Here is an 11,889-nt window from a genome sequence, read left to right as displayed (position 1 = left end):
CGAGCTAAGAGATAAGAACTAACTATAGTTTCTGATTCTACCCAACACTGAAAAAAAAAAATTTAAGCTGACATCATTGTAACAAAATATCCAAAAGATTTCCTGGTTACATGCTAATGCATATAAAATTATGCTTAATGTATGAGGCATTTCATGTTGTTATCTAACACAGAAGCTATGACAGAATTATGTCAGGCCCTGGTAAGAAGACTTCAATTAAAGAATACTCATGCAATAGCCTTCCGACACAAACTTTCTGGAAGACAATTTACCTATAGTGGGGCATGGAATTGGCTATGCACTGTTATTGCTTGTTGAAGTTTCTCTTCCTTGGCTCTTCTACAGTGGCAGATCTAGAAGATAAATGATTTAAAATATCAGTCACTTCTCCAATGATTTAACTATTACTTCTTAAATTATGACAGAATATGAAGTAAGAATCCTTTAACCTGTTGACATTTTTTAACTTGTGAATGTTTAACGTAGCTCAGAATTTAAGAATACCCAACTCTGTAAACACTGACTCACTGACTTGTATTGGGAAGATAACCTTTGCTTGTGAACTAACAGAATGTTAAAACAAACCTTGACCGTTTAATTCTGATTGTGGAATTTCAATCATCTGCATTTTAAAAATATAAAAACAAAATCCTACTGTTGTTAACCAGGAAGCTTAATAAATACAAGCTTCAAGGTATAGTTATATAGTACCAAAGAAGGAGCCAGAAACCAATGCCTTACCAATGTTCTAAGCATAGTCTTTAACGTTCCTAAACTTTAATTTTCTCTCATGGAAAATGGGGATAATAGAATCTGCCCACTTTCCTTAACAGGATATGCATACATATAGCACATGTTTATTAACAAAAGGTTACTTTTCAAATGTGATGTTTCAGAGAAATTAGGTAAATATTTAAAACTCTATCAAAGGGCAAAACACTGTTAAGTAGATTTTCTTAATTTTTCTTTAAATATAATGGAAATCAGAACAGAATAGAAACTATTCCAGAATGTTCTTAATATTATTTACAAATTTTAAAATAATTTGTAGGTTATTCCCTTTTTAAATAACTTGTTGAACATAAGAAGTTGTACACTCCTATAATTATTAAGACCAGACTTAAGCTGATTTACTTGCTTCAGTACAAAATGAAAGAAAGATGTTGCTATCATTCTTAAAGAATAGAGGCTCTTCAGTTTTTCCTCATGGCACTCAAAACTCCAGCTCAGTAACATATTAAAGTTTTTTTTACTCATGAATATACTTAAGTAATCTGATATTGCTGTCACTTGTCCTCAACTGAAGAGTATTACATACTGTTCTCTTTTCCATGAAGCTACTGAGAAAATCATCTATTTCAGTTTTTCCCTCTAAGAAATCTTCAGCAATATTATCAGATTCTTCCTCAGCTTCATGTGCAGCTACTTTCAGTCTTGCCTGTAGGGCACTCACACTACAACTCTGAAAAAGAAAATCAAGTACTAATTTAGTTTACACTGCTCAGAAAAACTCCTTAGAGGCAAAGGAAATGAGACGGGATAGTGAGGGGCAATTCACTATATGCTTTAAATAGCCTCTTTTTTGAGGAAATCTGCTACCCACCAACTTGCTCAGCTTTTGGATACAGGAGTAGATACCAAATACAAAGTAACCCAATCCATTGGCTGCAAACCACTGAATGAGGGAAACTGAGCCAATCATTGTCTTCAAGAGTTAGGAATTAGGTCATTGTGGTAGGCACTCTCTAAGAGGACCCTTGTTATCCCCAACTCCTGGTACTTCTGTGTAAGCCCCTCCTCTTAAGTGTGTGCTGGACATGGTGACTCCCTTCTAATGAACAGAATATGGCAAAACTGATGGGATTACATATAGTCAAACAGACAAAAGACCTGTACAAACACTGCTGAGAGGAACTGAAGAAGACATAAGTGGAAAGACATCTTATGGGCATGGACCGGAAGACTCAGTATTGTTAAGATGACAATACTACCCAAAGTGATCTACAGAGTCAATGCTATCAATTCCTATCAAAATCTCTGTGACGGTTTTTTTGCAGAAAGTAAATAAAAATTAACTCAAAATAGATAGAAGACCTAAATGTTTGAAGTAAGACTTTATTTTTTTATTTTACTTTTTTAAGTAGGCTTCATGCCTAGTGTGGGGCCTAACATGGTGCTTGAACTCACAACTTTGAGAGCAAGACCTGAGCTGAGATGAAGCATTGGACGCTTAACTAACTGAGCCACCCAGGCATCCCAAGACTATTTTTAATAGTTGTCATGCTAGTGGGTGTAAGGTAGCAACTCACTGTGAAATATTACACACAAGAATGAACAGGAATGAGCCATTTTCTCAACACCCCTGCCAACCCTGGTCATCTATCTTTACAAGTTTGGCTCATAAGAATGATATAAATTTTGATTATTACTAAAAGGTTCAATATCTGTTCAAATGTTTCTATCATTTATTCCTGGAATATTTACTGAGTATCTACTATGTGCCAAGTATTGGACCTGGTACTGGGTACACAGGGGAATAAAATATGGCACGTTTCTGCACTGCACAGTCCAGTTAAGTGATTTATATACTTTACACAGAAGACTGACTCATCATCCCGAAAGAGTCTGAGTGAACACATGTAGAGACAGGAGTAGGAATCAAGGTTGTATTTTTTAAGTGTTTCAAAAATCATTTCAAGCAAGTCTTATATAAATAGCACAGAAGACACAGTAACTGTTAAAGCAGTTTGTCTACTGGACATTCATACTTCTCTTGGAGTTTCTTGTTTTTTCCTATGCCTATCTTGGGCATCACTATCTTATTCCTAATATTAAGAGGATCCTGGAAATTGACAGTTGTGATGCTTGCTATTGGTTTCTAATATTCTTTATCAAGTTAAGGAATTAATTTCTATTCTTAGCTTACTAAGAGTTTGCAAAGAATGATATGACTATTATAAAAAGCTTATTCACCATCTTCTAAACTCTAATGTGCAGCTAAGAGTGCTTCAGTTGCCTCTCTCAGACTTTCTGGTTAAGAGAGAGGGAGGACTGCTTACCTTTGATCCCTGACTCTGATACTTTCTATTTATATGACCTCATATAAATATCCCTGTGCTTCAGACTGCTTATTTGTACTATGAAAAAACTAATGACATCACCTACCTCCTAGGATCTTGAGGGAATAATGGGCAATATATGAAAATAGCTTAATGCAGTGTAAGACACATAATCATTATTCAATGTTAGCTATTATTTTTATGTCTTTAATTCTAAAGGATGACCAAATTATCTGAAATCCATTATAAATTTCTATTCTCCTTTGCCATCATTTTTTCTGTTGTTTTATTTTCTACTTTTTGTTTTATTACATTGGCTTTATCTTCCAGTATTGCTGATTTTAAAGGAAAGTGGATGTTGTTTTTATGACAATGGTTATTGATATGAGATAAAAAGATTTTATCTCCTATTCCTATTTTTAAAGATTTTTCAGAAATACAGATTGAATTTTATAAAGTGTTTTTTTTTCAATTTAACTGGATTTCTAGCATAAAATCTATTATTTGTGGTGAACTAAAGTTTATAATTTTCATTTATTTTTCAACTTTCTAAGTTTTCATTTAAGATATCTATACATAAGCTTACAAGTGAGACTAAAGTTCAAGTTGTTAGATTTTATTAGAGGACGTAAACTAGCATTTATAATAACATTTTTAAGAAAGTTATTTATAGGGCTTTTTGTATTTTTCTGCCTTGGAACCAAATATAGTCTTGCATGAGCACCAATAATTTATAATGCCCCATAACTAAGAGCTATTCATCTCACTTGAAAGTATCAAGTCTTATAAAGACAGTCACCTAATAAATGCTTTCTGATAATAATGAAAGTAAGAATGCAGTTCATACATATTGAGATTAAAAATTCTTATGGCACAGGAAAAGAGCTAAACATCTTACCTCACTAAGTTCATGCTGCCTTTGCATCTTCTTTTCAAAAGCAGATTTTAGTTGTGTAAGCAATTCATACTAAAACATAAAATAAAAATGTTATTTTATTACATTTTTAAATTGTATGAATTTCTTTAAAATGATAATTAACTCACCTTATCTAAAACAGTTTGCCTTTTGGCTTCCAAGCTGGGCTCCAAAAGGAGATTTTTTCCTGTAAGATAAATTTCTGGTTTATTTCTAGGTAAACATCATATGTTTCTTAGGAAATTTAAGAAGTAAGAAAGACATACTTGCTAGCTCTTCGATACTTTTTACTAAGTCATCCTTGTCAGTAATAATCTGTTTTAGTTGGGGCAAGGTCAGAAACTGTTCTAGTAATATTTCCTCTTGTTCATTCATATCTGTAAGCTGTGACACACTAGAAACACAACAGAAAAGTTAATGAATATCAGTCATCTAGTTTTTCTCCATGATAATAAATATTAATAATTTTTTCCATTTTATTCAGTTGATATGCCTCTAAATAATTTTTGACCTATCAATATTTATACATAAGAAGGGAAATTATAACCTTAAAAAACAAATAAAAATCAACAACAGTGGAACATAAAGTAGTCTGAAAGTAGTAGTATCCAATCACAATAGGACCAGTAAGATGAAGATTCATGAACAATCACAACGTTTACCTGTATCTATTTAGCTAATAGATGTATGGCTATCACAATAAAAGTACATGAATTTGTGTGTTTACTGATATTCATAAAATAGTTAAATAAAAGCAATTATGAAGGACTAAATCAAAACCAAAAATCAATACCCATAGGGTGAAAGAGGGAAATGGATGGGTGGGAGAGGAATAGAAGCTAAACCTTTCTGATCATATCTATCTATTAGTTTGGACTACTGAGCTATATAAAGCACTGTATGATTTTTAAAAATCAAATTAAAAAAAAAGCAGTCCTTAAAATTCAGAGCAAATGAAAATAAATAAAACTTTTTTTCCTAAATTACGTATTATCCAGAGAAGTATTATCTGGATAACTTTAAAAAAAGCAGTATCCAGCTGTACATGTCAGGTATGATAGAGCCAAAACACAAAATAAGTATAAAAACCAAAACTCTTATCCTGAATTCAATAATCACAGTAATACTACTAGTATTGTAATTTTGAAAAAGAACAAGCGCCTTTCAGAGAAATTATTTCAGGCCAGGGAAAAGAAATTTCACAATGAGCCCATGGCATCTTTGTTTTGTCAGAAAGGATATATAGAATCCAAGGTGAAGAGTTTGCTAGTGATTAAAGATAGAATTGTTTAAGCATCAAAAAAGAACAGTGACTGTGATAGATTGAAACACATCAAATATTTTTAAAAAAAATTTATGAGTTCTTTTTTTAAATTATTTTTATTTATTTGTGATAGTCACAGAGAGAGAGAGAGGCAGAAACACAGGCAGAGGGAGAAGCAGGCTCCATGCACCAGGAGCCCAATGTGGGATTCGATCCCGGGTCTCCAGGATCGCGCCCTGGGCCAAAGGCAGGCACCAAACCGCTGCGCCACCCAGGGATCCCTATGAGTTCTTAATAACACAGAAACCACTACCAAAACAAAAAACTTTCCCTCTCAAAAACTTTGGAGCTTGTTTGTGCAACAACTCATTATTCTGAAACTTGAAAAAAACACCTAAATCAAAAAACAAGGATTTATCTTTCCATTCCTATATGAAGGGTATTTCAATAAAACTGAATAGTTGATACAGAAAGTTGTTCTTCACAAAATTCTGGCTGATTCTGGTAGTAGAAAATCACATTTGCAATCCTTAATGAAATACTGGATTCTAGGTTTCTGTTTCAATCTTAATGTCACTAAATATAGGGCAATGAGACATCATTGTTACTTCATGTGATGTAATAGGAAGTATGCACGCATTAGGATGTTAAGTATTCTTGACAAAAGAACATATTTTTTTGCAGCATTGAAATATAACTGACATATAACATATAACATTGTGTAGGTTTAAAGTGTACAGCTCAATGATTTAATACAACTGAACCCAAATTTAACTAAAATTCTAGATCCAGCCACGAAGAGAAAGAAATATGGGAAAAAGAATATCTTCAATGGTACCACAGGATGCAAGCAGGCAAAAATTGGATATAGAAATTCTACAAAACAACCAATTTCTTCAATAAATGTACAATAATATAACGTGTATAATATAGCATTTTCATCATAATCTTTTTTAAAAGGAAGGAAAAAAAAGAATCCTTCATAACACTGAACAGTAACAACAACAAAAACAACTGAACAGTAACTACTTCCTGAGGTTGCTGCAAGCATTACAGTACATAGAAAATCCTTATACATATGTGATATATTGTAAACTTTCACTGTTACTAGCAGGAAATAATGAATCACTATTTAGTAAAAATGAATGTAAAACACTGGGTCAATTAAGGTAAACTTTTTTTTTTTTTGAAGAGTAGTTTTTCTCATGGGTATTTGGCCATATATCCCTGGTGGGGTATGTCCTAGAGACAAAAAGAACTACAAATTTTTTTAAAATTATACTCAGAAGTCTTGTAATAACAGCCTTATGAGTATTATAAAACTTCCATGGGGTATAAAGGATGCAATGCTTCCCAAAGTTGAGTGGCCACAAAACAATTTTTTTCATGAAGTACCATAGAGAAGTAGCGTTCCACGAGAAATGGGACCTTACACTTAAATACTACAAATTAATGTGTCATCCATTGGAATACAATTTGGCTCTGTAAAAACACTGTGCTATTACTTTATAAGAACATTAATGTGTTTCTCTGTGTATAAAGTTCTACCTAAAAAGGAACAACGAAAAGGTCTCAAGCCAAAAAATATCTGAAATCACCAGGAATGATGTCTTGAGAAATAATTTTTGTAATAATGTAAGCCTCAAGAGGGAAAGGACACCATTATCCTGGTAACTATTGTATCATTCCCAGCAATGAGGACAATCCCTGGGTATATACTAAGTCACTCAATAAATACAAACTACAAGACATAAAACTGACTTAATAACTATATAACTTTCCTACCCAGACAACCACAATTTAGAAATATTGAGGATTTAAAAAATTTTTTACTTTAATATGAGTATGAAAATGATGATGAATGTTTTGTATTTATCATTCTCAAATAGACAGTGAATACTATCATTACTTTCCCAAGTTTTTTACCTTAGTTCTGAGAGTTCTGGAAATGTATCAGGAACATCTGGCATCTTGTAACCAAAACCATTTTGGCTTATCTAAAGAGAGTTTGAAATGATATTAAGTTTTAGCCATTTTTTACTTCCTATTTACTTATAAATGTAATTTTTAATGTATCACATCCTATAATGTTTCATCATCCACCTTTATTTCTGCACATTACATTGTCTTTATTCTGCCCTTCTTTCTTTACTACTATTTTTCAGGGTTACATAGAGGGTTGATTTTTTTTGTTTTTTGGGGGGTGAGGATCATGTAAGTACTTGTGTTAGCTCTTTCTTAGGCAAGTATATGACTGTTCAATAAAACAAGTCTTAAGTGTATCTGTCTGTGACAAGTACAGAGAATTATCTGTGGATTTCATTGATATATATGGATACACTTGCCTCACATAAAAGACACTGAATTTTTAAAAAAACGTAAGTTGGAAAAGTCTGAATAGGTACATAACTAAGATAATAAGATAGATACAGAATATATAATTCATTGTTTTATAAATGACTTTTTAAAACTGAGGATCCTGGAAAGGTTCTCTTTTAATTTTGTTTATACTAATTATAATTAAAATTCATAATATTCACAATATTTGTTCATAACATTCTTTAATACAATGATGAAAGGTATTGGAAAGTAAAGTCTGCTTGGGCCAATATTTTAAATTATTACAAACATGAAAATTAGTAAGATTGAATACAGTAAGGTTTTATAATACTTAGGTATTACTGTGGATGATACTCAAGGTTAAAATGAAGATTTTAAAATTGCTTCATATGTTTTATTCATTAAGTGTTAGTCTCAGTAACATCCCACATGGCAACAGCTACCAGCTTATTTAAGAACACAGAATATTTTCAAAACCAATGAGACACTTGAAGCCCTTGGCATGGTAGACAGCAGATCCTCCACAATCTGATACCTACTTCTCTTACATGATCACTTTTTGCACCTTTGCCTATTTCCTATATGACTGCCAGAGAGATCTATTAAAGGCAGTTTCACAAAAACGCAGTTTGGTTTATGCCTCCGTGGTTTTGTCAGTACTAATACCTCTTTATGGAAGGCTTTATATAACCCCTTTCATCCTGACAAATTCATTACCGTCTTCAAAAGCTGGCCTTAAACATAAATTTATTTTTCTGTCTCATATTGAAGTGAGCAACTACTATGTGTATCAAGTGTGGTTTGAGGCACTAAGGATAAAGTGGTGAAAAAGGAGAAACACGTTTTTTATAAAAGTATCCCTTCTAGGTCTACCTCCATTCCTAGGAGCACTGACCATTTTCTCAACTGCATCTTCACTCTAACTCTAGACTCTCTCTTCCACTCTACTGGAAGTTTCTCACTTACATTTAAGTAAGAAAACTCACTGGTTTCCTCTGAGGTTTTTTTTTTTTTTAATTGAAAATGTGATTTAATCTTTTAACCTTTGTGCCTTAGTTAGTGGCTGGCATGAGAAGGCATATAATAAATATTTGTTGATTAGATGAACTGTCAAGGATACAAAAATAAGGAAAATTGAAGATACCCACCGGTGCTGATGTGTCTGTTGTAGGAACAGGTAACGGCAGATTTGAAAGGACGCCAAAAGGAGCTGCAGGTTTGGCTGGTGTGTAACTTGTTGTTGAAGAAGAAATAGTGTCAGCAACAGACAAAGACGTGACAGTCCTGTTAGGTTCTTGTGGGGGAAATGGAGAAAGAAATGGGAAACCCTGAGATGCATAAGGAGGCAGCCCACTTGGATTACTGTACAGGCTGAAGAGAAAGACATAAAACAAAAACAAAAACAAAAACAGTAGATTAGACTTTAGGGGGAAACCTATAAAACTACTGCCAATTAGTTTGAGAATAATAACAATCGTCATGCCACAGAGACAGGATCTTGTTACTATAATCATATAACTGAATTAAAAATTCTATAAATTGATTAAATATGACCCCCTCTCCCCCCCAAAAGAAAAACATTTTAGAAAACATATAATTCCACTCATCAGAGTAGAAGTGAATAGACAGGCTTTTTGGGTTTTAAGCATTCCATTAGCATAAATCACTGACATCATAAAGAGAATGAAGAACTTTGAATCCAGAAAATGTATTTACAACAGGTTGCTTGAACAACAGCTCTCACTTTATCTAGAAAAATATAAATGAAATTCATGGCTGCTTTTCTAAATGACCTTAAAGGAAAATAGTTAAATGTATAGAAAAACTGCTAAAAATGTTAAAATATAAAAAATACACATTAAAAAACACACATGTAGATTAGAAAAAGTGGTATAGCAGCATGTACTCAGGATTGAATCAGAGAGCAATATTTTTTTCTGCATGTAATAAGTATTTGGGTCCTGGTTCAAGATGACAAGACAGTAAGATCTTGAAATCACCTCCTACCAGGAGTGCACTAAATTTTCAGAAACATGAATAATTTCCTCAAGAAAATCCCCTAAAATTTAGTTGTGTAACTCCTATAAATCAGCAAGAAAAATTAATATTGAAGCAAGCAGGAGAGGCTAAGCCACAATCTCCCCTGTAAACCCAAACCTCCGCACAGATGTCTAACCAGGAGAGAGCTCAAAACCTGAAGCTTCTTCCTGAGGGGCAAGAGTTTGAACCCCACACTGAAGAGTCTCTCTTTTAAGCTCTGCATCTCAAAGAAGAGTCCCCCAAACATCTAGCTTTGAAAACCAAAGGGGCTTGTGTGCTTGGGCTCACTCACTCCACCCAGAACCCAGCACAGAAGCAGTTGATTGAGAGGCACCCAGATTTTTAGCTGAAAGAGTCTCAATTCCTAATCTTAAAGTGTCAGCTTAAGGAACAGGTACCTAATGTAACCCACAACCATCAACCCACTGGGATATGCTCTGGGGACAAAGGATGGTGGGACCTCTCCTCATGTTCTCTGTCACATTCCAGACCACTAATATCTCTTGGAGGAAAGCTCTTATGCACATATGGTGCCTTATTTTTATGTCTGGTGCTCCAGTTTTGGTAGCTGTCATCCATGAGATCCCACTGACTGCACAACTCTGGAGGTAGGGGGTTCATGTTCCTGGGTCCATGGGACTGTAAAAGAATGACAGGCTACTACTCCCCGGGCACTGCACAGACAGCAGACTGAACACACCCCTAGTCTTCCTGCGAAAGAGTCTGATAAACACACCTAAAAGCTTTTGCTTGATGAGGCTTCTGGTTTGGCACACAACTAGGGGTCTAGGGAGGCAATCCCAGGAAACGTAGGTTGGTGGATGCCATCTCTGCACACTTCCTCAGCCTCACACCAGCTTACCAGTATCTCCAGAAAGAAGCTTATACAATCATCTGGAGCCTCAATTTTGCAACTCTATCTTAGGACCACACTTCTAGATCACCTGGCTTCGGTGGCCATAAGGGCTTTCACTTGCAGCCCCACAAGACTACATATATTTGCGTACTTTAAAAAAAGCTACCTGAGGGTCTGGCTTCTAATCAGCCTGAATCTAGGTGATGGATGAGATCCTCTCGGGCCCTGGCACACTCTCAAATACTGGAAGCTATTAAGAATATAATAGGCTCCTTGGACAATTACAATTATTTTATAGACAATCAAGAGGTAGGACAAGTAAAAATAATAAGGTTCATATCCTGGTCCAGTCCTCAATACTGAGGTGGCTTGAGTCTTCAAGGTGGCTGTTTTATCTTAGGCATAGAAACAGAGAGTCAAGGAAAATGAAGAAAAAGAGAAATACAGTCCGAATGAACAAACAAACAGAAAACCTTGGGGAGGTGGGGGGAGGATATAATAAAATGGAATTAAGTAATTTACCTGATAAGAGTTCAAAGTATTATACTTGGGGGAAGAATGGATTAACACAGTAAGAGCTTCAACAAAGAGATAAAAAATATAAAAAAGTGCCAAACATGAATCAGAGAGGTTAAAAAAAATACACTTGAGGATTTCAAAAGCAGACTATGTGAAGCAGAAGAAATGTTTATAGTGTATTCAAAGACAGGGCAGAGAAACTCATCCAATCAGAAAAAAAAAGAAAAATGCTCCCTGATTTGAAACTATATTACAATGTTATAGTAGTCAAAACAGAATGTTACTGGCATAAAAGCATGCAAATAGATCAATGGATCTGAATACAGAACCCAGAAATCTATGCATATCCTGTAACCAAGAATACACAAAGGACAGTCTCTTTAATAAACAGTACTAGGGAAAATGGATGGCCACATGCAAAAGAATGAAATTACCACTTCCTTACATCAAATACAAAAATTAATTCAAAATGAATTAAATACTTAAGTTTAAAATCTGAAACCATTAAACTCCTAGAAGAAAGCCTAGGAAGTAAGATTCTTGAAACTGGTCTTGGTGATGATTTTTTGCATCTGATACCAAATGGCAAAGGCAACAAAAGCAAAAATAAACAAGTGGGACTATATCAAACTAAAAAACTTCTGCACAGCAAAGGAAACTATCAACAAAAAGGCACCTTACTAAATGGGAGAAGATATTTACAAAAAATATATCTGATAATCAGGAGCTAATATCCAAACTACGTAGAGAAACCATATGATAGCAAAACACAACCCAGTTAAAAGAATGGTCAGGGATATTAATAAATACTTTTCCAAGATAACATACATATAGCCAACAGATACATACAAAGATATTCAGCATCACTAATCATCATGAAAATGCAGATCAAAAC

General features: G+C 34.1%; 1 protein-coding gene across 3 annotated transcripts in view; it reads right to left on the bottom strand.

Moving 5' to 3' along the window:
• The window catches only part of VPS37A (VPS37A subunit of ESCRT-I), a 52,272-nt gene that overhangs the window by 4,237 nt on the left and 36,146 nt on the right, over positions 1–11,889 (bottom strand). For 2 of the 3 annotated variants that reach the window (XM_025984575.2, XM_025984578.2), the window contains exons 5-11: positions 8,728–8,950; positions 7,166–7,236; positions 4,242–4,369; positions 4,104–4,162; positions 3,958–4,026; positions 1,319–1,462; positions 273–353 (exon numbers count right to left, since the gene is read on the bottom strand). In XM_025984575.2, the coding sequence (XP_025840360.1) occupies positions 273–353; positions 1,319–1,462; positions 3,958–4,026; positions 4,104–4,162; positions 4,242–4,369; positions 7,166–7,236; positions 8,728–8,950 (775 nt within the window). The remainder of the gene's footprint in view (positions 1–272; positions 354–1,318; positions 1,463–3,957; positions 4,027–4,103; positions 4,163–4,241; positions 4,370–7,165; positions 7,237–8,727; positions 8,951–11,889) is intronic. The other variant, XM_025984576.2, reaches the window with a different exon arrangement.

The sequence above is a fragment of the Vulpes vulpes genome, chromosome 7 (assembly GCF_048418805.1).
Source record: "Vulpes vulpes isolate BD-2025 chromosome 7, VulVul3, whole genome shotgun sequence".
NCBI classification, from domain to species: Eukaryota; Metazoa; Chordata; class Mammalia; order Carnivora; family Canidae; genus Vulpes; species Vulpes vulpes.
The sequence above is the reverse complement of the archived record's forward strand: the minus strand, read 5'-3'. Positions and strand labels throughout refer to the sequence as shown.